This window comes from Miniopterus schreibersii (genome assembly GCF_964146895.1).
Source record: "Miniopterus schreibersii genome assembly, chromosome: 11".
NCBI lineage: Eukaryota > Metazoa > Chordata > Mammalia > Chiroptera > Miniopteridae > Miniopterus > Miniopterus schreibersii.
The window spans coordinates 10,433,001-10,459,720 of NC_138111.1; the positions used below are offsets into that span (position 1 = coordinate 10,433,001).

A 26,720-nucleotide genomic window follows, 5' to 3' on the forward strand; every position below is an offset into this window, starting at 1 on the left:
GGTGGCATCTCTGGATGACCTCTTTTGTGGAGGTCCTCAGGGTGAGAAAGGGATCAGGCATGGGAACAAGTCCTGGTGCCCTCAGATGGCAGATGACCCGTTGAACTGTAGAGTTGGAAATCATCCTGAAGTATTGACCGCTTGCATCTCCTTTCCATTGACCCTGCCAAAGGACAGTCTCCTGGGATCCATCCAGAGAGAGGAACTCTGTTACCTCTTGAGGTAGCTGATGCAAACTGTTAGAAAGTCTTTCCTGGGATCTAAGGAGCGGCTGCCTCTCTGTGACACACACCCTCGGTCCAAGTACAGTCTCCACTTTCCAGATTCAGCTTCTTTCCATCTCTGCCCCAGGCTGGAGGCATCTGCAGATTGGCCCCGGTAAAAATGCCCCATGCAGGGGCTGGCTCACCCAGATCAAGGGCAGGGTTAATCTTTGTTGAGTTGGAAGGGATGAAACTCAAAACCTGCCCCTAATCAAGAGCAAAGGATATATTTTATCAGCATGTCATTTTGTTGGCAAAGAAACTGAGTGACTGATCCATCTGTCTATTCATCCTTTCTCTCACTGGACACTAGTTATTGAGCACCTACTATGTGCCAAGTCCTAGGAACACAGAAATGAATTCCTGTACTGGTAGGGGAAATAGCTATATCAACGGTAATTATTACAGTGTGATATGGGCTGTTATGTCAGGGCCAGGAGCAGGGTAAGGTGAGTGAGGCACTTATCTCAGGAACAAAATTTAAAGTGATGCTAAAACTCAGTATCAAGATAAATAATAATGTATTGCAATATTTTAAAAATCAAAATTAATGCAAAAAGTAATGGGTGAACAAAATATAAAACTTTTAAGTGAAGACAGGGTCGATATTACAGATTTTTCCTTTTGCCTTAGGCTCCAGTATGGCCTGGCATGATGTTATGTTATTGGGGGCTGCTGTGGACAGGAAAGGCAGGCATCTGCTCCAGCCAGTGGTGGCTGGAATTGACTCCCATCGGCGTGCACATCCTTTCCCAACTTCACACTCAGGGGTAGCATGTTGGTAGCTTGAAATTGGTCATGATGAGGAGGATATTTACACCATGGGCAGTGGCAGATGCTAAAAATCAGGGCTTTCCCTCCTGTTTTGGAGAGATGGTTGTTAAATATTTACCAGCACACCTCTATATCCAGACCGCACTGTGGGGAAGGGGGTACAAGAAAGGTTTCCCAGAGAAGGAGACACCTTCTGAATTTTGTAAAACAAGAATCCAGAAAAGGAGAGAAAGAACATCCCTTCAAAGAAGGAGCTCAATGTGCAAAGCACCAAAGGAATGGAAAAAGGTGTACAGGAGGTCCTCGTATAACATTTCATTCAAAGTCATTTCGTTATAACATTGATGAGATGCTATAGGAGCTGAACTCTTGTTTATATCAATTAGTCTATGGAAAAATTGGCTTTGTTATACATCATTTCGCTTAAAGTCACAAAATCCATTGATGATGTCAAGTGAGAACTTACTATATTGTTTTTAGGAAACTGCCAGGAGCTGACTAGCTGGAGTGTGTGATGCTGCAGAGAAGGAAGCTTCAAGAAGACAGAGAAGGTTATGGTGCCAGGTGATGCCCTGAGATTGAGCAAGATCTGGGTCTCTGCTCTAGGGCAAGACTGCAGGTCTAGGTCAGGGGGACACTCCCTGCTTCTGCAGTGTCCATACCACTGGCTCAGGTAGGAGACAACAGTGGTGCACCATGGTGACACAGTTACGCCAGGTACACAGATGAGGACAGGCTCAGAAGGTAAAGAGAGACCTCAAGGTCTCACAGTGGAGCTGTGCCAGTGAGCCCAGGGATTGTCAGCTTGGCCACATCCTGTAGCCAACCTCAGGGGCTGGGAAGGCTTGGGGCTCATATAAAATGACAACCATTCCCAGATCTCTCGAATCTGGTTTAAAAACTGCAGAAAATATAGGAAAAAATATCTCTCAATGAATAAATTGCCCATCCTTAGGAGAGTGGATGGTAACCGCCCATCTCTGATGACTGATTAGAGGAGTTATCACCATCTCCCTTTCGCCTGTGCCTGTGGTATGGTCCTGCAAGAATGACAGGGTTTGATGGCTCAAGAGGACTCACAGGACTCCAAGTGACAGTGCTTACAGATCTATAGTTCTTTGCAGGAAAATGGAACATAGCAACCTCACTTCAAGAGCAGGAAGCACAGCCGGCCCACAATGTGTTCTCAGAAAAAACCTGGTGGACAAATTGGTGAGGATTGATACCTAGACTGTGTGCAACCCTCTGTTCTGCAGGCTAAGACTTCACTAGCGATTCATTCATAAACATTTATCGAGCACCTACTATGTGTCCACCATTTAGGCTATTGAGATCAACAGTTTCTCTCAAGGAGGATGTGCCTCAGAGGGCAGTGGGTCCATGGCTGATCTGCTTGGGCAGGGAATAAACTCTGTGGCCCTTGAGTCTCCACCCGGCCAGGAACTCCTATCCAGAACTGTCTGTGGCCAGTCACTGATGCTGTGCCAGGAACCTCCTTGGCAGGAAAATTGGGTGTGAAGAGGCAGCAGAGGCATTAAACAAGGTCCCTTCCCAAGAATTCTTATCAGTGTCCATGTCTCCTCCTCCCAGCTAACCATGAGCTTCTAGAAGAGCATGAACCTCGTTATCCTCACAACCTAACAAAGTGCAGCTGGCTCTCAATAATTATTTACTGAACTGGATTTATTATTCAACAATGGCCTCATCTTCCTGAGTTCAAAGGGCTCATACAGATGACCGTGTTTGATGCACCTATTTCACAGATGGAAAAGCAAGGCTCTTGAAAGAGCCACCATCAGTATTTATGGGCTCTGAGGGGTTTCCCACAAGTCTTTTGGGCTGTCCATAGTGGAGCAGGGCTCCCTGGGGCTCACCATTGCAGACTCAGATTTGGGAATGAGATTTGGAAAGCTCTTGGTGCTCAGCCACCGACCTGCTGCCTGACTGTTGAGGAAATACATCCCTTTGCCCGGAAATGACTTGTGGCCAGTGAGTCAGGGGCGCCACCCACACTGTGCAGTGGGGAGAATTGGATTGCTTCTCCTCTGGGCTTCCCTCACTCATCTTGCAAAACCTGCTTGAAACTTACTCCTACTCTCCTCGACTTTTTGTGACCCTTCCACTTGCGCTGTCTTCCTCCATGGCTGCATGTGTATCCAACACATTTTTTAGGAGCCAAAGGCCACCTCCTCCTGGGAGCCTTCCTTGGTTTCTCTTGATCCTTTGGTCTGCTTGACAAGTCCATTCATCTGTATCTCTCTGGTAAGATCTATCACATTCTCCTTGTGTTATCTTTATGTGATTGCAGGAGGTTCTCTGTGACATGGCTGTGTCTACTATGTCCCGTGTAGGCTCTCTTCCCTGCCCCAAGAGAAGAAAGGATTGATACCTGGACTGTGTGCATGTCTTCTGTCCACATTACAAATACGTGTGTGGTCAGAGAGCAAGACAATGTGTACATATCTTTGCCTTCAGCCCCCACAGTGGCACACTTTCTTCCTCCAGCTTTGTACAGGGATTTGGACAGCGTAGGAGTTGAAGGAAAATCATTGACATCATTAATGGTTTGAGCCTCTCGTGTCCCAGGCTCCATGCTGGGTGTGGGGATCTGACAATGACAACGTGGTGTGATGTGTGCTACAATATGGGAGTGAGGCAGAGCTTTGAGCTGCACCTAGAAGGGAAGAGAGGCTGTGAACAGGCAGAAAAGATGGTTGGGGGAGGGAGAACCTGCGAGGAAACAGCAGTGACAAGGCCTTGAAGTATCCCAGCTTGTCCAGGGCCTGGATCCAAGCATCAGAGAGAGTGTAGCCTGGGGTAGGACATGAAGCTGGGGAGGCCAACAGGGATCTGCTCAGAACCCCTTAAAGGCTAAGATCTGGATCTTCATGCTCAGCTGCAGAAGAGAGCCAGACTACCTCAGTATACATCCCACCTCCTCCATTCTGCCAGTTAGTGGTCTCAGGAAAGTTACTTAACCTTTCCGAATTGCAACTTTCTCATCTGTAAATGAAGAGAACAGGCCTCCCATAAACAGTGACACTTAGCACCTGGCTAGGGTAAGGTTGGTAAGGATGCAAAACACTAGGGGATACCAAAAAACCTCAGTATTAATGCAATACTCTAAAAATGTCAAAATTAATACCAAAAAAAGAAAAAAATTCCATGATTAACAAAATGTCCAAAATGTAAATAACGACTGATTCACCCAGCACAAAGCATACAGCTCAAAACATGTCAACTATGGTTGGACTGGGAGTTCTTAACCTTCCAGAGCTGCGGGCTTCTGAAAACCCAAGGAAAACCCGCGGCCCTTCTCACCCAGAATGCTCAAATACGCACAATTTGTGAAGTTTTGGAGTGTCCCTGCGCTCCCTGGGGCTCCGTCCACGTGGAGGTTAAGAATTCTGGTTCAAGGTGGGGGTGGTTCCAAGCGCCAACCCGCCGCCTGTGGGTTCCGCAGAACCACCCTGGGCCTCCCTCCTGGCGGCTGTGGGTGCTCTGCCCCCTGCAGGAAGCAGGGCGCAGCTCTGCGGCTTCTTTTCCTTTCTTGCTTGCCCCCACCCCCCTTCAACTTGGGAACTTTTCCTAAAGTTTGCTGAAACCAGACACCTTGCTCCGCTGAGCCCGCGTGCAGCCACGGTTTAAAAGGCCGCCTTCAGCGCACCCTCCCCGCCCCCAGCGGAGACTTCAAAAGGCCCGGCGGGCGCCTCGGCCCCAGCACCTATGAGCCGTTCCCTGCGCCCAGAGCCCGCGACGGAGTCCGAGGACGCAGAGCGGCCGAAGTTCCAGCGCAGGCGGACCGGGCAGGCGGCGCAGCCCCGCGCGCCCATGCCCCTCCCGGTGCCGCTGCGCTCCGAGCGCCCGCGCCCAGTTTAGGGAAGGGGACCCGCACCCCCGCCCCCGCGCCCGCGCCCGGGGCTGCGGGGACCCATGAACACAAATGCCGTTAGGCGCACGAGGAAGGACCGACCGTCCAGCCTCGCACCCAGGGACCCAGTAAGTGCCCCGGGGCTCCTCGAGTGCTGGGGATACCGATGTGTGTTTGTAAAAGCGTGTGCATATAGGGAAGGGGGTACACATTCGCGTACGGTGGGCACTAGCGGAGAACTGTAAGTGGGGGTGTGCCCGTATATGTGCACTTGGGGGTGTGTGCATGGAGGTGTGCGCACGGGTGTGTACGTTAGAGGATCTGGCTAGGCTAGTGTGCGTTTGTGCGCGTGTAAGGACTAGTGTGCATGCATCGGTGTGTGTGGAGTCTGGTGTGCGCCCGAGTCCAGAGCCCCCAGGGTGTGTTTGTGTGAGCCTAAGAGGAGCGCGTGGCTGTGCTTGCATCTGAATGAGTGGGGTAAGTGTGGATGTGCGTGTGTGCACCAGTGAACAAGTCGTGGAGGTGGAGGCAGAGGCAGAGGCAGAAGCAGATGGGGCTTCTGATGCCAGGGCTCCCATTGGGGTTGTGGGTGTGTGAATTCGCCCGGTGTTTGCCCCGGGGTCAAGGCGTGCAGTTCTGTGCTCAGCTGTGGGGTCTCTGGGAGCCCCTTGGATAGCCTGGGGGCCGGGCGTGTTAAGGTCCCATTTCTTACCGAATGGAGGGGAGGAGAGAAGGCTGATCATTTAACAAGCCCACCCACTGTGTGCCCAGGAGTCTGTTCTCCAAGGAGTTCTGAATCTGGGAGGAGAAGTGTGTGTGTGTATGTGTGTTTCTGGTGGTTGTTGTGGGAGTCTGGACACTGAGTCTTGGTCCCACATCTGTCCCAGGAACTCGGGGTTCCTTTCAGCAATATCTGTCCCGTTTCTCTGCCTATCCCCTCCTCCCAACTTGGGACCTCACAAGCCAGAAATCCTTACTCTGAATCTCTGAACTGTGATCGTCCCGCTGTGCAGCCCTGGCCAACTCATTCCTCTCTGCGAACCTCAGTTTCCCCATCTTTCAGGGGGTAGCGGGTGTCTCGCAGGGCCGTGGTGGGCCGGTCCATGGTGTGTCCCCGGCCGCGGCCGGCAGGGGGCAGCAGGGGGCAGCAGAGGGCAGCAGAGGGCGGCCCGGCGCGGGGAGGAGAGAAGGTGGAGAGCCGCCGCGGGCCGAGACTTTAAATCGCCTTCATTTCCCCCAAATCCTTCCTTTTCCTCTCCTCCCCCAGGCCGGCGGGGAGGCAGCTTCCACCGCCCTCCGCGCGCCCTCGCCCGGCCTTGCTCCGTCTCTGGGGACCACCAGCAGCCCGCCTCCAAAAGTTTGATCATCTCTCTCCCCTTTTCTCCGCTGCTTTTCGGTGGAAGCAGAAAAGGAGTGAGGCGGGGGCGCGCGGGCGCCGGGACTCCTGGGACCATGGGCCTGGCGCGGGCGCTCGCGGGGCCCCGGCGGCGCTGCCTGGCTGCCCAGGCGCCCCTAGACGCGGGGCTGTGCTGCGGGCGCGGGGGCCGCGCGCTCTGAGCCGGCCTGGCCCTGCGGGGCGGGGGGTTGGCGGCCCCATGGGGCTCGCCCACACTTGCCCCCCGGGCTCGGGAGCATGAAGTAGGGGCCCGCCATGGGAGCGGGAGCGGCGCGGGGGGCCCGAGGCACAGCGGCAGCGGCGGCGGCGGCGCGCGGGGGGTGAGTACGAGCCTGGGGACGCCCCCTCCCCAGCTTCCTGCTGCTCCAGCCTGGGGGCGAGCAGGGGTTCCCCGCCGCGCTGGACGCTTCCAGCGGAACGTCAGCCTCCTGCCCCTTCCCGCGCCCCTTCGCGGCGGGCGGCCAAGGGTTAAGCCGGCTGCGCCCCGGGCCCCGGGTTGGCTGGCGCTGCCCGCTCGCCCCGCCCGGCCGGCCGGCCCCGTCCCGCCGGAGCTGCGGCCGAGCCGGGAGGGTCCTCGAGGAGCCAGCCGGGAGTCGGAATTGGGGGTGGGGGTGGCGCCTGGAGCGCCGGCAGGCGGTGGAGGGGGCCTTTTTGGATGCTTGGGGGAGGAGGGGTCTCGGATTCTGCCGTCTCGGTGTGTTCCGGTGTCGGTGTCCGCAAGTCCCGAGCCTGCTAAGTCTCGGTTTCTGGCTGGTCTTGGGAAACTGCCCCCTCGTTTCTAGGTTTCCAGAGCTCGGCTTCTGCTGACTGTGTCTGTGTGTCTTTGCACGTCCCCGGTTTCTGGAAATCCTGGCGTGTGTGTCAAGTCTGTTTGGGTTTGCGTCTCAGGGTTTCCCTGCTTCTCTGGGGTGGGGGGTGGGGTCTCTGTTCCTGTTGCTTTCCCGCGTGTGAGAGAGCGAAGTGAGGGCCAGCGTGTCGGAGCAGAACGGGCCCGGGGGGGTCACCCGGTGGAACCTCGCATTGTGCATGCAGACCCGAGCCTGCAGGAGGGAGAGCCGGAGGCGACAGGGACTTCCAAGGCGGGCTGGGTAGAGCTGGGACCCAGAGGCTCTGAGTCCCGGCATGTGGGGTAGGGGTTGTGAGAGAGGGCGCCTGTGCAAGACACAGGCACTGCCCTGTGGGTCCGAGTGGGAGGGAGCGAGCGTGGGCCCGAGCAGCCCCGGGGGCTTCATGGACTATGGCTCATGCTCACTGCCCAGTTAAGCAGAGAGCTTGCTGGCTTTCCATCCTGCCCCCAGGACCAGAGGACACTCCCAAGAGGCTGATCTAGGCTCTAGCTCCGCCCCACCCTCCGTGCCCTGCCCCTCTGAGCTGGAATGGGGGAGGATGGCCCCCCTTCTTTCCCATGTCTTGGAAAAAGAAGGCTGGCTGAGATCCCCCACCCCTCACCACAACACACACACACACACACACACACACACACGGTACCAGTAAGCACATTGCTGACTCATTTTCTCCAGAAGACCCTGTGCCAGGGCAGATGCCAGTGGTTGGGTAGAAAAGTGGTGCCAGGCGAGCACCCCATAGTGGGGCCCAAACTTTGGGCAAGTGGGCAGTCATGCTGCATGGAGGCCCAGCCTCTGCTCTCTCCTGTCTTGCTGCCTCCCTCATCACTGCAGGGCCCCAGATCCTCTGGCCCCGGTGTGCCTTCCATCTTTGCCCCTCCACACCTCTCCCCAGACCACTGATGTGCCATCTCAGGCGGTGGCGGAGGACTCCCACTGGTGGGAGGCAGGTTGCCACGCAGAGAGAGCACTGCCCCAAGACAGCGTACTCCTGACTGCTCTGTGAGCTTGGGCAAGCCTTCCTGCCTCTGCCTTTTCTCATCCACAACACGGGCATCTTAACTCCCAGTTGGCAGTGGGGTTTTGTGAGGATCAATGGGACCGTGCATGGAAAGGGTTTAGAACAGCGCCTGGCTTGTAGTAAGTGCTCAGCGAACGGCAGCTGTTACTTCTATTATTCACTTCATCTTCAGTGGGTGTGTGAGTCAACTGGAAAATTCTGGGTTTCATCCTGTCCAGACAGATGACCTGTCTGTGTTGCCATGGAAGAGGTGTAAGGTGTGAAGGAAGGAGCCTGGGTGTGACTGTCTGGCCACATGGGGCCTGGCCAGTGCATGGAGGCAGGTGGAACAGGGCCATCACCCTTTGCTCTTCTGTGTCCTCTGAGCAGCTTCCTTCCCCGCTTACCTCTTGGGAGCACAGCCAAACCCAGACTCCTCAGGGGTCCCTTCTTTGTGTGTTTCAGGGTCCCAGGACCCTGGGTGTCAACTCTGAGCTCTCAGTGGACATTCAAGCTAGTATGGGTCTCTAAGATCCTGTGTGTTCCCAGGTAAGGGGGATGGACGGAAAACCATGCAAACCAGCTACACGTTCCAGCAGCCTCGTGGTCCAGGAGTAGGCGCACTTGGTGTCCTGGCAAAGGGCCTACCTCAGGAGAAATGAATGCCTGGGTTTCCTTCCTGGAGGGCTGTGTGGCTGGGCTGTGTCTCCAAGATCAGGCACCTAATGCGTGGCTCCAGTTTCGGCTGCCTTCTGCCCTCTCTGGCCCCTGTGCTCTGGTCTTCCCGACATTCTGGAGCCCTGGGTTCACTGAGCCAAGGCCCACAAGTCAGTGGTGAAAATAGAAGTTTGGAAGAGCAAAGCCTTGAGCCAGCGCAGGCGCTGAATGTTACTAGCAGTAGCCTAAACAGGGTTGGAATGGGAGCAAAGGGATCCTCAGGGTCTCCCTCTGGGAGCCAACTTTCCAGGCCTGGAGCTTCCTTAGATGGCTCACTGGCTCCCCAGGCTGCATCTCTGTTCCTGTTGGTGAAGGCTAGGACTCTGGCCTCTGGCAAGTAGGAAGTCCCTTTAAGTCTCTGCTTTTCTTCTCCATGGGAGGCAAGTCCAGTGAAAAGGACTGTTCATTAAGCAGTGCAATCAGATGATATGGGTCACTGACATGCTGTGCAGCTTTGGGCAAGTCACTCCCCCTCTCTGGGCCTTGGTTGCCCATCTCTACAATGTGGGGGACAGGACTAGAATCTGGCCTCTAGAAGAACTCAGAGGGCCTTCTCCCACTCTACACTCCTGCACTATACTTTGGAAGTTTATGGGTCAAGTGCACACAGAATCCAGGTCTGAGGTGGTCAGGGGCATTTTTCGAGGTGAATGAATGAGAGACAGATATTTTTGTAGCAGGCCTTCAGGGTTGGAAACCGGGGTATTAGGAAGCTTGATGAAGAGAAGATTCTGATCCTCTCTCCCCTGCAAGTCCTCTTTCTACTGAACTTTGGGGATTAAAAATATTTCCCCCTAATTTACCCTTATTCTCTACAGAGTAGTCACCTTGGTGTAACACATGGGAAAGAGCTGGCTGGGAGCGATGTGTGTGCTTGTTGCGCTTTCTTTCCACCTGGCCTCTCTTAAGCAGCTTGGGAAACATTCTAACATCGGTGGATGAGACATAGCACAGTGAGACTGGAGGAGTGAGGGCCAGTGCCTGGCAAGTGCTGGGAAGAGAGGGAGCTGGAAGGAAATGGAACAGAAGCTAGTGAGTATGCCGGAACATTGGAAGTGAGGGGCAGTGTCTTCTGAGGGAGCATTCTCAGAAAAACTGAGTTCCCTGGTCCTCAAAGTTCAGGGACGGCTGAATGACAGAAAGTGCCGTCAATTTATTTCAGGACTTCTCAGAGCCTTTGATGTGCAGTTGTGCTTTGGGAACTGCCAGTACTGGAATACAGGAGATGGTTCTTCCCCAATATATCTGGCCAGGTTCCTATAGTGTCCCCCTGGTGGGTGGAGGAAATAGTACTGGAAAATTTTGACCCAGAGGCTGCCCAGGGTGACTGTGAGGAAGTACCTGCCCTCCTTAAGCCTCAGTTTTTGTCAAACAAAGCTTCCTACTGTTTCTTTTCAGGGGTGATGGGACTGCCATTTGGTTCAAGTGGGCAGGTCATCATGCCACACAGAAGGTCAGCCTGTGCCCTTCTCTCCAGGCAACTCCAGGGCCACTAGGCACTCTGACCTTTAGTCATTGCTGGTGCTTAGCTGGAGATGAGTGGATCCTGGGCCTGTCTGTCCCAGCCTTAGCCCTCCCCGCCCTCCCGTCGCAGACCTCTTGGCCTGCATCCTGGCCAGCCATCCCTGGCCACGTGCCGCCCTCCCCTTTGCCTGCTCGAGGATCAGATGCCCCAGGTAGCTTCGGGTGTCACCAGTGGCTGCTCCCACAGGAAGGTGAAATCAGATTACTGCCTCTGCCCATTTTGGCAGGAGCCACTGAGCAGAGCATTAACCCTTCCGGTCCCCAGAGTGCGAGGGCAGCAGAGACAGTCAAAGGATCACTTGCATGGCTGGTGGCAGGCCAGGTCCTTGACAAGCATGAGCTCATTTAATCCTCAGGCCTGGCCTGCAAGATAGGGAGTGCCAGCCTATGTTTCAGAGGAGACAGGCTCAGGAAGGCTGCGTGACTCATCCAGGGTCACACAGCTGGTAAGCAATGGGGCCGGGTTTGTTCCTGTGTCTGACTCCCCATGGTCTCTTCTCTTATCTCCTCCCATTTTCTATCAGCATAAAGCCAGCTAGGTTACTTCCTTAGCACCCACTGGTCCTGGTCAAGGGGTCTCCCCCTGCTCCCTGCCTTGGGCCTGGAGAGTGAGTTTTTCTCTCTCGTGCCCTTTGAAGATGTTGGTCATCCAAGCAGATTAGAATGGTCTTCCTCCTGACTACCCACTGGGCCTCAAGATCATGAGGCCATAGTACTACGGGGAGACTGATGCCCAGAGAGGGCGAGGGGCAGGGGCTGGCTCCTTATTGCCCAGTGAGTTGGCGGCAGATTTTGAGCTGGACCCTGGGTCTCCTGACACCCTGGGCAGGGCTTTCTGCACATTATTTCCTGCCCCATAAACCTTGGTTTATCATTCCGTAAAAAAAGCAAGGTTGTATTTGTACCATATAAGCAGTTCCTGCCCCGTGAGGCCCTACCTAGAGACCCAGGAGCGTGGACTATTCTGATGGTGTCCTAGAGCCTGCACCTTGCCTCCCACCCATGATGGGTGATACTGGGGTGGGACTGGGCTGGATGATCCACTCCCAATTCCCCAGCCGGATCTGGGCCGAGGGGTGGAAGCTGATGCCGCCTCTGCTTGTGTCTCCTGGTCTCTAGGGGGTTTCTCTTCACCTGGATCTTAGTCTCATTTGCCTGTCACCTGGCCTCCACCCAAGGAGCTCCTGAAGGTAATTCTGTCTTCTCTTTGTCCAGGGGGAGATGGGAGGACAGAAGGGATTGGAGAGCGCAGGGGTAGGAGACATCCGTGCCCCTAATTGGAATTTGATGCCTCAATTTTCTCATCAGTAGAATGGAGCTGATCATTGGCAGATTCTCTCTGGTCACGAAATAATCACGTTTGATGTTTTGTAAGGGGTAATACGGGCTCGTTGCAGAAATGTAGAGGGGCGAGCCTTTTGTTCCTCTCCGAGGCACAATTTGAGTAGGTCACTTTGGGCCAGTCAGCCTCAGTTGTCCCTGTTTGTCCTGAGACAAGTGCTGAGAGGAGGCACGAAGGCCACGACTATCATTGCCCAAGCCTGTGACCGGCCCTCCCCTTCCCCTGAGACCCTGCTTTTCCCAACTGTCCCTGAGGAGCTGTCCAGGGGGCCAGGGCTGCAGCGGGCTGGCTACACAGCTGCCCCTTGAAACCGAAACCTCTCCCACATCTGTTTGTCAAGCAGCCACAAGGCCTCTTAAAATAGCAGCCCTTCCCCCTTCTCCACACCCTCCGTGTGCGGGGCAGGCAGCCGGGCACTCCCAGAGCCCCTGCGGCCTGACCTGGCTGCCAGGCAGGGATTGGGCCCCTGGGAGGGGAGGGCTGTGCCCAGAAGAAAGTCCGGCTGCCCGGCAACATTTTGTGCAAATGTCATATTTTCCGAGCTTGCTGTTTCCCCTACAAAGTAGGTGAACAGCTGTCCAGAGTCCTGAGTCAGGCACTGGGGGTTGGGGAGAGGCCGAAGCTGTGTGGAGCCAGGTTTATGTAATAAAGGGATCTTGCTGTGGCCAGCTGGCCGGGCCCTTCCGTCTTGGCGTTGGGCTGCGTTCATTCCCCTGTCCCCTAGCCCCTCAGCCCTGATGGGATTCTGGATGTGTGTCCACCCCTGCGATCCAACCTGTCCGAGGGCCTCCAGCACAGGATAGCATAGTGGCTAAGGCCAAAGACCCTGGATCCAAGCAGTCAGGGTTCAAACCCCAGCTGTGTCTTTTATTACAGGATGTGTGACGCTGGGCAAGTTATCATAGCGAACGTTTCTGACCCTCACCTATAAAGTGGTGATAAGAAACAGTACCTGCTTTATAGATGATTGAGAGAATCAAGGGGGATAAAGCACTTGGCACATAGTAAGTGCTCAATAAATGTTAGTTATTACTGTTAATTGTATTATTTACCTGAAAGTTTGGGCAGGAACAGCCCCTCTCTATCCACTGTGGAGCCCACAGTGATCAGAGGCTCCGGAAGCTCAGTGGTGACCACCTTGGCTCCAGGTGTGAAAGTTTGGGGCTCTGCCCATCAGCTGCACCTGTGCAGTCTGTGGGGGAGGCTTGGAGACTGGCTGGTGTCAGCTTTGAATCCCACTGGGCAGGGTGATAAGGGAAACCTCATTGGTGCCACCTAGCCTGGTCATTTGTCGCTTTCCTTGGGCGAGTGCAAGTGGCTGTAAGCTGTGGTGTTCAGGGAGAGAGGTGTGCAGCCTGGGGGCCTCCCCCGGTGGGACGAGGGGAGGGGAGAAGTGGCTTCCTGCCCCTACCTCTTCCCCAACAAGTGGCTCCTCCATTTTAAGTTGTTTATAGTGAGAAATACCTTGTGATAATAAAGAGGTTTCCGTAATTATAACATAAAACACACTACTACTGAGAGAATCTTAAGCAGTGGTTTTTTATGGCTTAGGACCTGGGGGCAAACAGAGGCGGGGAAAGGAGGAATTTGAAGTGGGCTGAAGGCCCTGGGGCCCTAGGGAAGACTAAGGCTCTTCAATCAAGTGACTGGAGTAGCAGCCTGCAGCTGTAGGGTTCTTAGAACAGTGTTAGTGAGCACTTCGTGGCCATGTCTGGGTCTCGTTTCCCTTGCCTTACAGGCAGGGAAACTGAGGCCTGGCAGTCAGGAAGAGCCTGGGCCAGAGGTTCCTGGTGCAGGGTGAGGGGAGGAGATGAGGGAGATCACCGTTTCACCTCCAACTATCTTATGATGTAGGCCCTTCTCATAGCCCCGTGTCATAGTGGGGGAAACTGAGACTCAGAGCCCAGACTCACGGTGGTCTTGCCTGGCTCTGAAGGCCGGCCTTCTGACTCCAGGGCCCGCGATGGAACCATTATGATGCCGGCACCCAGGTCTCAGTTTCTCCCAGCCTGTCGAGCTGTCCGTCTAACCATTCAGCTGTTTATCACCTCAGCTGTCAGCTGAGGGCCTACGAAATGCTAAGTGCTGCATTCGGCCCAATGTATATCCCTTGCACTGGGCAGCGAGGGAGAGAGCATTCCACGCCTGGGGGCTAGGGTGCTGAGCTCAGGGGAGCGGCCCCGAGGACCTGACCCAGACCCCAGTTCCGGAGGCAGCCTTTCCTTGCCGGCCAAGACAGCTCAGAGCCAGCTTCTGCAGACACTGGCAGCTCGGCTGACTGAAAGCGTTGGATGGCCTGTGAGAGGCAAGGTCAAGTCGCCTTTCCATAAACACCCTGGAAGCCCTCCTCTGCTCTGGCTAGCCCCACCGCCATAATTACTGGGCAGATGTGACCTGGCCAGCCCACGGTCTGCCAGAGGACAGAGGTTGCAGGGATGCCTTCATGACTTCCTCTGCTCTCTTCCAAGCCACACAGGGAGAATGGAGTCATTGGAACTGTCCTCTCCTCTGTGCAGATAGAAGCTCCCCTGAGCATGCTCCAACCAGACAAGGACCTTGGGGGTGGGAGGAGACTCAGTAGGTTCCTGAAGGTGGGCATCCTTACCAAGCTCCAGCGACATGTCCATTCTTTGCCCTGCTCCCTCACTTATGGAACTGCTTCCTAGAGGACATGGCTTTTGAGGCAGAGAGAAGGAAACAGGTCACATTGGACTACCTTTAAGACTCTTAGCACTAGCCTTTGGTGATGATCATTATTTTTAATATTAATAGCTATCATTTGAAAATGCTTATTTTGTGCCGGGCACTTTTTTTCAAGTGTATTAGCTCATTTAATCCTCACAACATCCTTCTGAGTTTGGTTCTACTGTTATCCCATTTAATAGATAGGAAGACCAAGGCACTAAAGTCACAGGGCTAGTAAGTGATGGAGCTGGGAATTGAACTCAGGGAGTTTGGCTCCAGAGTCTGTTTTTTTTTTACCACTATGTGCAAGATCATGCATCCAGACAAAGGACTGGTTCCAACTCTGCACTCTCAGTCACACCCATGGGGCACCCGGAGGGTTCTGGGGCTGGAGCAGGCCCTGACCATGCCCTCTCCCCCTCCACCCTCCCTCTCCAGATGTGGACGTCCTGCAGCGGCTGGGCCTCAGCTGGACCAAGGCAGTGGGCGGCCGGAGTCCCCCACCCCCCGGGGTCATCCCATTCCAGTCAGGCTTCATCGTTACGCAGCGGGCCCGGCTCCAGGCCCCCACGACCGCCATCATCCCTGCCGCCCTGGGCACAGAGCTGGCGCTGGTGCTGAGCCTCTGCTCCCACCGGGTGAACCATGCCTTCCTCTTCGCCGTCCGCAGCCGGAGGCACAAGCTGCAGCTGGGCCTGCAGTTCCTCCCGGGCAAGACGGTCGTCCACCTGGGACCCCGGCGCTCTGTGGCCTTCGACCTGGACGTGCACGATGGGCGCTGGCACCACCTAGCCCTGGAGCTCCGTGGGCGCACAGTCACCCTGGTGACGGCCTGCGGGCAGCGCCGGGTGCCTGTCCCGCTGGCTTTCCACAGGGACCCGGCGCTTGACCCCGAGGGCTCCTTCCTCTTTGGAAGGATGAGCCCGCACGCGGTCCAGTTTGAAGGTGCTCTGTGCCAGTTCAGTATCTACCCTGTGACGCAGGTCGCTCACAATTACTGTACCCACCTGAGAAAGCAGTGTGGACAGGCCGACACGTACCGGCCCCAGCTGGGACCCCTCCTCCCCCAAGACTCTGGCGCATCCTTTGCCTTCCAGACCGACCTTGCCCTGCTAGGCTTGGAGAACCTGACCACTGCCATGCCAGCCCTGGGGTCACGGCCAGCAGGCAGGGGACCCAGAGTGACTGTGGTGCCCCCCACACCTACCAAGCCCCTAAGGACCAGCACCACAGAGCCTCACAAGCGTGTCTTAGTGGGGGGCCCAGCCCGGACCCCGCTGCCACCTGCCAAGCTGTCAGTGAGCAAGGTGCCCCGAGCCTCTCCTGCCAGCTCCACCACACCTGTCCAGCCATTGCAAAAGAGCATAGCCACCAAAATCCCCCAAAGCCACCTAACCAAGCCTTCAGCCCCTTCTCCTTCAATTGCCCCTGTCAAAAGCCCCCGCCCCACCCAGAAGGTAGCTCCACCTTCTTTCACAAAGTCAGCCCCTCCCACCAAGAAGCCAGTGTCACCCGCTTTCCACCCAGCTCCTGCCAAAGTGTCCCGTCCTGCAGTGAAGCCGATCCAGAGGAACCCTGTAACGCCCAGACCCCTACCACCCAGCACCCGGCCCCTTCCCCCTGCCGCTGGTGCCTCTAAAAAGCCATTTCCCTCAGTTGTCCAGACAGAGGCCAAGATGAGCAGTCGAGCCAGTGAGTCAGCTCCTGCCCGCACAAGCACACGCAGACCTCCCCAGCCTACTGTTTTGCCCCCATTACCCGCCCCCAGTCCTGGCTCTACCAGGACCACTCGGCCACGAGCCACAGTGATGCCTCCCACCCTCACTCCTGGTTCAGCCTCCACTGGAAGCAAGAAATCCACTGGATCAGAAGTCACAAAGAAAGCCAGACCCAAGAACAGCCCCTGGAAGCCTGTCCCCCTCAGACCTGGGAAGGCAGCCAGCGATGTCCCCATCAATGATCCGACAACGGGGCCCAGCCCCAGACAGCCTCGGCCCAGCCGGCAGACCACCCCAGCTCCAGTGTTGGCCCCAGCACGATTCCTGTCCTCCAGCCCCTGGCCCACAAGCAGTGGCTATTCGTTCTTTCACCTGGTGGGACCCACGCCTTTCCCGCTGCTGATGGGACCTCCGGGGCCCAAGGGAGACTGTGGTTTGCCGGTAAGACTGGGCGAGGTGTGTGTGTTGCTTGGAGCTCGAGTGGGTAACGGGGGCAGTTAGGTCAAGTGGTTGCTCCTGGTAAGGGCGGAGGAAGAGGAGCTGCTTAGAGCAGGGAGCTGGTTATGAGCAGTCTGGATGTGAACCTGGGTCCCCCACTCCTCCACCTCTGCTGTGTTTATGAGTGTAAGTCCTGCTCTGGATTCCTGACCTACTGAGCCAGACTCAGGTCAGCTGAAGAGCACCCTTGGGCTTTGGTTGGCCCAGGCCCCAGGTCATTCTTTGCTATCCCAACTGTTAAGGTCAAATGGCTTCAGGAAAACTATGAACTGGCTGGCCCAGTCATGCAGCTTCCAGAGGCCAGCTCCTGACTCCTAGAGCAGAGCTCCTCGGGCCACCAGCCTGCCTGGGAGTCGCCCATGGGTAGTCCTGAATGTGTTTTGTTTGGCACATGCAACATTGTTTAAAAATATTTAATAAGTTACTAACATTTTAAAAATATGAGAGATTTCTTAGAAAAGACCCAGTGACCAGCTTCTCTTAGAAGTGGTAGCGATGCAGTGGCCCATGGGCTGCAGCCAGGTCAGGGCTGCTCCTTTAGATGGGACAGGCTTGCCCCTGTCTGTGCCAGTCTCCACATCTTCCAACCCAGTCCTTTCGCCCATGTATGTTACTTGCCTGGATCCAACATTCGATGTGTGGCCTCTGGTAGAGGAGTTTGGCATGAGGAGGGTCAGAGTGGACCCGAGCAGCCAAGGAAAGGAGAAGGGACATTCCATGAGCAGGAAACATTCTCAGGGTCAATGCCGCTGGCTTGCCTTGGACAGGCTCCAGGGGCAATGACCTTTCCACAGCTGGAGGCCAGTTCTTCCAGCCGGGGAATGATGGGATAGAGTTTCTAGGAAGCTTGGGCCTCAGCTCTGTTCTCCTGCCTTGGTGATGACCACTGTGTGGTTTCCTCCTTCCGGGCTCTGTGTTTGACATTAGGCTCCCTACAGTGTGGAGACAGTGGCAGATGCTGGGAATTCCCCGGCCTTACCAACACACTTAATTGGTTTTAATAATCATTAGGAATAACATTTATTCAGCCTGTCTCCAAGGGGACTGAGGGCCTGTTTTTATTATAACCATATTGTAGAACTTATGGAAATTGTATGCATTGCTTTGCAGTTATATCAACATTCTGCTCAAGTCCCCGTGTTCTGCAATTGGCAGGGTAGAGAGTTGGGAGCCGAGGAAAGGAGGAGCCAGTCCTCCAGGCCACCCAGTCCGACTCAGGCACCAGGTGCCTGGGGCCCTGACAGCTCAGCTTCCCAAGCTTCATGGTGCTGGCTCACTGGCTATGAGGTTGAAAGGGGGTGAGTTGTCTCCCTCTGTTAGAGGGCAGCGAGGTTCAGGCTCAACCTTGCTTCCCAAGCTGTGTCTAGTGTGGAGAGGGGACAGCCATAGCCAAGCCAGCAGAGCTGCAGCAGGAAGGGATTTTTTTTAGGGTATAGAATCTGCCTTTGGGCCTGGTGGATGCCTGGGCCACACACTTCCCTCCCTCCTAGGTTTGGTGATGTGGGGTCAGCAGGAGGATGAGACCTCCTTCCATGTCTCCTCCATGATCAAAGAAGGTGCTGGAGTTGTCCTGTGCAGTGGGTGGATGCTTAAGCATCATTCAGTTCCACCCTCCTCAATAGACAAGGGAGGAGCCCAGAGACTATGCCCAGAGAGGACCAGGCCTTGCCCAAGGGCACATAGCATGTAGGAGGCAGAGTTGAAGTTTATGCCCCAGCTTCAGACTCCAGGACATTCCATCTCACCCCCATGAACGTCCACTCTAAGACCCTAGGACCCAGAGCTGGGAGGCTGGGGGTTTCAGAAGATGTATCAGGCCCTGTCCTTGGCCTCAAAGGAAGAGCTCAGCATTGAGACTCTTCTGTTTCTATCCCCATTATGTTTATGAGTTACTTCTCCATGTGTGGCATTTCCCTTTAGGACCTCACAGGAATTGGTTCAGGAGGGGCAGGATGTGTGTATTAGTCCCTTCTCTGCAGATGAGATACAGGGTGAGAGGGACAAAAGATTTGGCCAAGGGCACCCAGCATGTCCTTGCAGGGGCTGGGATGCAGCCCTGGGTCTCTGACTTCCAGCAAGGGCCCGGCTCTTCCTGCTCTTCAGGCCCTGGGTGGATGCGAGCAAGAGGGAGGACGGCAGTCTGCCCAGGTGGCATCCTCCCTCCTGCCCCACACTCTCCCCTAATCCCACCTTCCCCTGTCTTGGAATCTAGCCTCACTCCAATAGGAACCCAGAAGCTTCCAGAAGCTTTGTCCAGTCCTCTGTGTGGCAGGGGGCAAAGTAATCATTTATATTTCACCAGATACCAGAAATTATGAAATCAAAGCGGCATCTTTAAGTGGTGACAAGAACTCATGTTCCTTATGTCTTCTCTTATCTGCCCCCAACTTCCATACACATTCAGTGTCTAATCCCAGCAGAGCAAAAGCTGTGCTGCCCAGGGCATGGGGCTTAACTGTCCCTAGACTGGGAACATGCAGACCTAGGTTCAAACCCCCTCCCCACCCTTTACTAGCTCTGTTGCTCTGACTCACACTCTCAGCCTCAGTTTCTGCAGAATGTCAGATAATAGCTCCCAGCTCCTGCGAGGAAGCAAGTTGGAAGACCTCCAAGGCTGCTTTGCTGGGTGACTTGGGAAACTGCTTTCTTCTCTCTGGAACCATCTCCCCTTGTGACACGACATTGGAAGAGCTCCCTCCTTAGAGATGTCCGTGAGACCTTTTAGAGCCTGAGAAGGGTGCCATGGCTGTGTTGGACTGATTCAGCATGGTTCTTGAGGGACATGGGACAGACTGATGGAGGCTGGGACAGAGCGCTGGGCCTGGGCCTGCCAGGAGTTATAGACACTGAGCGAGGAAGCCCTGGAGCGGGGGGAGCATGGAAAAGCTGACTGGGCCGGGTGGGGAGGGGCAGGGAGGCTGTGGTTCAGAGGCTGCACAGAAGCTGCACAGAAGCCCCACGCCTGGGAGGAGGCGAGTCAAGGCCTTATTTATTCACAATCGGGCCGCTGGCATTTGCACGCGCATGCACTTTTTGCAGGCGTCACCTCGGGGAGACCCGGCTGAGGGCCTGGCCCACAGCAGACGCTCCGTGACTATCTGTAAATGAAGGAATTTGATCCTTACAAAAAAAAAACAGGTTGTCCTGACTCCCAGGCTGGGTTCCTTGAAGTTACATAGATTTCTGCTGGTGGTGGGATGAGGCCACGTGGAGTGTAAAAGCCCCACAGACTTTAGACTTGGAGTGACCTGGGTTTGAACCATTTCCTTATTCAGCCATCCTTTCCTTCTTTCAACAAACGCTGATTGAGTTCCTTCTAGCTGTCTGGTGCTGTGTGACCTTTGGTGAATCACTTAACCTCTCTGAGCTTCCATTTCTGCTTCTGTAAAATGGGAATATGGAACCATCTACCTTTCCAGGGTTGTTGTGTGGATGGAGCGAGATGAGGGACTTAAAGCACCCAGCACTGGAATCTGAACCCCAGTGGATTGTGCGGCTGATGTGTGGATGGTTGAGGTGGGGGCATTGTTGCACAAAGAACTAGGAGGGTTTGGACACAGCAGGACTTTCCTCCTGTTGGTGGTTAGGAACTGGGACTAGATCTTGAGAAATTCACTCCTTAGGTCAGTATCACCTAGAACCCAGGAGAGTGGAGGGGTGTTTTGCCATTTTTACCATATTGCTTTTGAGCTTCTGTGTGTCAGGCTCTGTGCTAAGCAGTGTGCAGGCTGTGTCCTGGGACTCCAGGTGGGGAGCAGGGCAATTGAGGAGAGTTTAAGGAAGGGACTGTTTACAGAGCTGTGGGCAGGATCAAAGGAACCAGCAGGGGCTAGAATCTCACAGGCGGCCATCCTGAAGGTACAAGGGGGGGGGGGGGGCAGGTGTTACCAGAACCCAGGAGAGTTAAAACATGACCAGGAGACTCTGACAGGAGCTAGGGTCAAACCACAGCACATCAGGGAGAGAGATACCCGACCCACTCTCTCCTGCCGTGGCCATCCCTTAGCCAAACCCAGCCAGAAGCAGAGAGCAAGGAAGCTGGGGGACGCAGCCTGTAGGGGTCACCTTCCCAGGGCACAGAGTGGCTCTTGGGAGCAAATGGAGAATAACCAGCACACATTATCTTGGAAGATGAGTTTTATATCCCATTTTACAGCTGGACAAACTGAGGCCCAGAGGCACAAGGAGATGAAGTAACATGCTCAAGGCTGCACAGAGAAGCCGTCTCAGTAGGCCCTTCCCTAGGACAGAGACTGCGGAAGGCTCAGCACCCTGTGGGCCATTTTTAGGAATAATCGTGAGCTCAGATAGTGAAATAGGAGGGCCCTTTGAGATCCCCTGCCCTCCCCCCCATCAGGCTACAGGCATTGAGCAGAAGTCCAGAGATGGAAAGTTCACTGCTCGGGGGTCACCCCACAGTTAGCAGCACATTCAGGTCTCCCAGATCCCAGGCCTGTGAACCCTCTTCTTGCTTGCCGCCAGGGGCCATGCCAGCCAGGACTTACTGCTTTCTGCAAGGCTTGGCAGGCGTGCTTTTGCAGCTGGACACAAGGGTGGACTTGTTCCGTGGGATGGGGTTCCCCTAGGTCTGGCTGTCGGAGGCCAGGACCCTTGGGGAAAGCCCAGAGTGGGGGCTTGGTTGTTTCCATGGCTCTTTGCATGAGCCCGGAGCCCAGGCCTCGTCCACCTCCCCCAGATGGGCCTGCGGCCCCCGCTCCCCTCCCTCCAGCTCTGGGCCCTCTCAGAGGCCCCGTTGTTTGCAGCGTGGAGTGGAAAATCCCACCCCGGCCTTGTGAATCATCCCAGAGTCACTCGCTCAGGCTTCAGGCCCTGGAAAGAAATGGCAGCATTTTTCCACTGGATGGAGAACAGGCAGGGTCTCGGATCAGGGGAGAGGGGGCGCCCGCCCTCACTCTCCCGCTAACAGGATGATCGCTGAGTGGGGAAGGGCCAGGCCTATGGCTGTAGCTGGGTGCTGGGTGGCCCGGCCCAGGTTGGTAGAAGAGGGCCGGCCTGGCCTGCAACCGGGGGCTGGGCTGCCATGTCAAGGAGCAGGACCGTGGACTGACATCACCAGGCCGGGCCGCAGGTCCCAGCTGGCACTTAGAGTCTGCTCCGCAGATGTTGTGGATGAGGTCAGATTCCAGCTTGGATGCCCCCATTTCTGGGGCAGAAGAAATGCCAAGAGGGAGTGTCCAGGTCCTCTACAGTGGCGGCCCTGCCAGGGTCATGAGGGAGCTACACCCACAGAGACTGTCCCTTCCCAGAGCCCTGCACAAGCCCTTGACCCCTCTGGGCCTTGGCCTCTGTGTCTGAGATGGACATGGTCTCCCCTTTCCTCTCCGGCCAGATAACCTAGAGGAGGAAATCACCACCACCCTGTATTCAGGAAGGGCCAGTGTTGGGAAGCTTCCGGAATGTTCATTTTACACATGCCCATAGAAGGCAAGGGAATTACCCAAGTTTGCACAGCTAGTCAGAATCCACCTGGCCCAGATTTTCTGTGTGGGAGTTGCCCAGGGTAGGGGAACATGTCGAATGGTTTTTGGTTGACTCCAGGCTCTGCCTGTTAGCTGTGCAGCCTTGGGCAAGTCTCTGTATCTCTGAGCCTCTCTTTGGTCTCTCATATGTTAAAAGAACTTGGTAATGATAACAACACCTACAGTAATGCTGAGCTTTAGGCCCTGCATTTCACTTTAATTCTGGGTCACATGAAAGAATGGGGCCAAGGAGGGCCTTCTAGGAAGGGAAATCTTTTGCTCTTCCTGAGAAACAGATGTCGAGGAGGGTGGCTTAAAATTTTGCTCTTGGGAGGTTCCAGCAGTTTGCTTAACAGAAACAACAGCTAGCATTTTGGGCATTCACTGTGTGTCAGGCACCAGGATTAGCACTTTTTATAGATTATCTGCCAGCTAGATACTATTGTATCCTATTTTATAGTTAAAGAATGAAGCCTTGCAGACTGGAAGTTGCTTGCCCACAGCCACATAGCTAGTAAATGAGGATGGTCAATGTGAACCCAGGGCCCCAGTCTTACACTGGGGAGCAGCAGGGAGTAGACTGGCCCAGGATCTCAAAACTGCACAAGTGGACGCTGGACTAGAGACCGTCTCCCCCACCCCCAGGCTCTGCATGGAAGACTGCTGCCAACTTGGCCAGCTGAACCAGAGGCTCAGAGGTGGCTGGAACTTGCCTGAGGTCACACAAAAGTCCCCCTCCCTCCATCTGGGGCTCTTTTCAGTGCCGCTGGGGCCTTGGTACCCATGTCTGCCTGTCTGGATCTCTCTTCTGATTTTTGTTCGTGAGTGAGCAAGCACATGGTGTTCACAGGCCAGAACTGTGAACCGAGGCTGCCCAGCGTGAGGTCTGGATTAATTACCAGCCAAACCGGACTGGGTTTTCAACACTGATTTTAACTCTGGGCAGGAAACCTGGAATCTCTGCTGTTGATGGTTATTTGAAACAAATGAATTCCCCAGGCCTCACACATCCTCGAAAGCCTGGCTTCCTTCGAAGGCTCCGTGTTCAGCTCTTCAGATCAGGCACTTGGTTAATTGTCATTCACTCCTTCAGGACAGATGGGACAGTAGCTATTGAGCCCGTTGTAAAGGGGAGCAGCGAACAGGCTGGCCGCACTGCTTATACAAAGTCTCCAGCTACCAAGTGGCAAAACCGGGACTTAAACAAAGGCCAGCGCATTGTTTAGTAGGTCTGCTCGGCTGCCCCCCTCCCTGAGTGAAGGAAAGAGGTGAGGCCAGACAGGTGCTCCCTGAATGCCATGTGGCAGGGTTAGGCCATTCTCTTGTGGGAAATGGGGAGCCATTAAATGTTGAGCAGGGGAGTGCAGTGGGAAGGTGAACCAGGCTCTGTGGAGGACTGGAGAGGGGAGAAGGCAGAGGTGGGGAGAAGGCAAAGGGGCTGCGCAGGTTCTCAGGGAGCTGTGATGAAGGCTGGGCCAGGCTGTGGCCACTGACATGGATGAGACATTTGAGCGATGATCACTTACCGGGCACTGTGTTACACATTTACCCTCTCGCATTCTATTCTCATGATAATACGGGAGGAGGGTATTATTTCCCCCATTTTATAGGCATAGGCTGGTTAAGGAACTCACTGAAACCCAGCTGATAAGTGGCAGCACTGGGATTTGAACCCAGGCCTGTCTGATGGTTGTGTCCTTTATGCTACACTGCATCTCCGTGGTGCAAAGATGCTTGGTGTGACCTTGGACAAGTCCCTTCTCTGCTCTGGCTCTGCAGAGAACTTGGCTGAGTTCTGAGGTCTGTTGCTGTTTTATCAAACATTTGGCTGAGCCCTGGAGAGAGAGAGATGACTCATATCCCACTAGTTCCTTTGAGAAGACTATGGTCTGTTGGGAGACAGGCTTCTAAGCAGACAATTCCATGAATAATATAGTAGAAGGAAAAAGGGGAACTTGGCCCGAATTGGAGGAGTGATCAGGGAAGGTTTCCTGGAGGAGGTGACACCCTAACTAAGTTAGCTGAATAATAAAAGATGAGAGCGTCAGAAACTGAGAAATAGTAGCTGCAGAGGCCTGGAAACCCCAAAGAGCATGAGTTTCTCAGACAAGGACCTCAGTAAAGCCCCCTTCTCAGCCATGGGCAGGGCTCTGGGACAGGTTTGTTGAATGAATACTTGAACCCATTCTCTCATCATGCCACTTGGCACTGACACTGTGTTGCTTTCTCTTCAGGGTCCCCCTGGACTGCCTGGGCTCCCTGGACCCCCCGGTGCACGGGGGCCTCGGGTAAGTGAGCACACACCATCCTTTGGAGCTCTGGCCTGCTCTCTAGTCTGCACGCCCCTGTAGTCCCAGCTTTGCTGTGTGTCTTCAAGCTGTTCCCTGCCCGTCTCTGGCACTCATTTTCCAGTGGAATGGACATAGGGCTCTTAGGGGTACTGTGTGGACAGACATGGCATGGAAAAGTGATGACCTCTTACAGGGTCTCAGTTGTCCATTGTAAGTATGACTCTTGTAGCCTGGGGTGGGGAAGGGGTTTCTGCAGACCACATCTCCTGAGCTTTGGTGGGCTTTGGTGTTTGTCCAGGGAAAAAGCTGACTTGGGAGGACATGACCCTTGCATCCGTCTTCTCATATCTGCAGGACCATCCTGGGGTAGGGATGCTGACAGGCAACTTGACGGGCCATGCCAGGGAGTCGGTGTGCTCCCTGTGCTGAGAGGTTCAACCGGAGGCTAGAGGGTGGCTTGGCAGGGCTGAGGTGGCTGATGTGAGCTAGCTGAGCCTCTGAGTGAGAAACAGTTCCTGTGTGCCTGGCATGTCACTAAATGCTGCTTTGTTTGAACCCCATGGGTCTGTATGATCATTGTCATTTTAGGGATGAAGAAAGCAAGCGTCTAATAAATGGCAGAGCCAGGACTTGAACTCAGGCTCTTAACCATGTGCTGGGACCCCTCCATCTTAGAGGGAAACCTGCCCCCTTCCCAAGAGGACTGAGACCCATGGCGCCTGGCATCTGTGCCCAGGCTGAATCAGCCTTTCCCACGCTGGGTGCCTGGCGAAGCCCTGGCAGAGATAGCTGCCTGGGGCATATTTTTAGCTCTGAGCCCAGCGGATGGTTCTGGTTATACAATTACTCGAGCCCTAGTTCCCTCTAGATCTGGCCCTGTGCTCTGGGCCCAGGGCTCTGGAATCTGCTGTCAGCAGCAGCGTCTCCTCCTGGATTTGGAGTCTCCTTGGAGCACGTGCCCAGAGCTTAGGACCACAGAGGCGTCACGGCCGCTGCTGGCCTTGACCTTGCAGCCTGGGCCCAGGATGAGGCCCTTTGACCTAGCACTCCAGGCTCGGGCAGTCTGCCCATGCCCCCACACTCCTCCGAGCCCTCCCGCCTATGAATTTTGCTCAGGCCATCCTCTTAGCCTGGCACACACTCTTCTGCAAGCTCCTCCTCCATCCCTGGCTCAGATCAAATGCCAGCTCCTTTTCTGATGAGCACCCCTTCTCAGAGCTCCCTCAGCACTTTGGCTCCCTGAATGACACGGACCACTTTCTAAAACTCACATCAGTCGCTGAACTCTGTTTACTGAGCTGCATATGCTTGATCTCATTTTAGCTTCCCAGCCACCCTGAGAAATAGTTTCAATATTATCCATGTTTACAGGTAAGGAAACTGAGGCTCAGAAAGGTTCGGTCACTTTGGATAAAGGCAAACATAAAGTAAATGCCAGAGCCAGGATTTAACCCACATGGTCTGACTCCAGAGCTTATGGTCTTAGCCATCTCTGTGCTAATTTTCTATCCATTTGGCTGAGCCCCTCTGGCCAGAGACAGGCCCTGCTTGCCTGTTTTTCTTACACGACACTTCACAGAGTGCCCTGTGTACAGCAGGTGCTGGGCAAATGGTTGCTGATGAGTTCTAGTCTGGGAGTCAAGAGCATGTGCACAAAGAAGTTGTGATCGTAACAAGTCCTTTCTCTTCTCTGGGCCTTAGTTTCCCCATCTGTATAACATGGGATCACATCCTAAGGTTCCTGTCAGCTCTGAAATTCCATAAGCGAGTGACTGACTCTCCTGACATCCTTCTGTCTCTCCGTAAGCCACAGCCCCACCCCCCATCCTGTTTCTAGACTGGAAATTCCATAGATCGTAAAATTCCAAAGATAATAGAATGCTGGGATTTAACAACCCCATCTCCTCTGCACAGATGGTGGCTCTGGGGTTTAGGGAGGGGCGGGGCCTCGTCTGAGGTCAGGGACATGCCCCTTCCCACCTTCACATACTCCCGCAGCCCATCAGTCCATCCGCCCATCCAGGGAAGGACATTGGGGAATCCCTGGGCCCTGCCCCCACCCCCCTTTCTGGGCTGCAGCATTTATAGAATCGGTCTGCTTGGCTCCCACTCAACTATGCGCTTCGTTTCTCTCCAAGGCAGTGGCTGGAGAGGGGTGGGGAGGTGGGGGCAGGGAAGGAGGAAGCCCCCACCTTCAGGAGCTGCAGATGGGGTAGCTGAGTGCTCCAGCCCACCATCTTTGGAGCAGCTAGGGGCATGACTCGGGAGAAGTGGCCACCCTTGACCTCGCAGAGCCCATGCCTGGTTCTGGGGTGC

The 26,720-nt window shown here is 54.9% G+C and overlaps 1 protein-coding gene across 3 annotated transcripts in view; it reads left to right on the top strand.

Annotated features, from left to right (window-relative positions):
* The first annotated feature begins 4,807 nt into the window (after positions 1-4,807).
* The window catches only part of COL27A1 (collagen type XXVII alpha 1 chain), a 120,843-nt gene continuing 98,930 nt past the window's right edge, over positions 4,808-26,720 (top strand). The window contains exons 1-5 of one of the 3 annotated variants that reach the window (XM_081151939.1): positions 4,808-5,036; positions 8,615-8,698; positions 11,510-11,580; positions 14,856-16,576; positions 24,348-24,401. In XM_081151939.1, coding sequence (XP_081008065.1) covers positions 4,981-5,036; positions 8,615-8,698; positions 11,510-11,580; positions 14,856-16,576; positions 24,348-24,401 — 1,986 coding nt within the window. In that variant the 5' untranslated portion in view covers positions 4,808-4,980. Of the gene's footprint in view, positions 5,037-6,123; positions 6,625-8,614; positions 8,699-11,509; positions 11,581-14,855; positions 16,577-24,347; positions 24,402-26,720 lie in introns of those variants that run through there. The other 2 variants (XM_081151938.1, XM_081151940.1) reach the window with 2 other exon arrangements.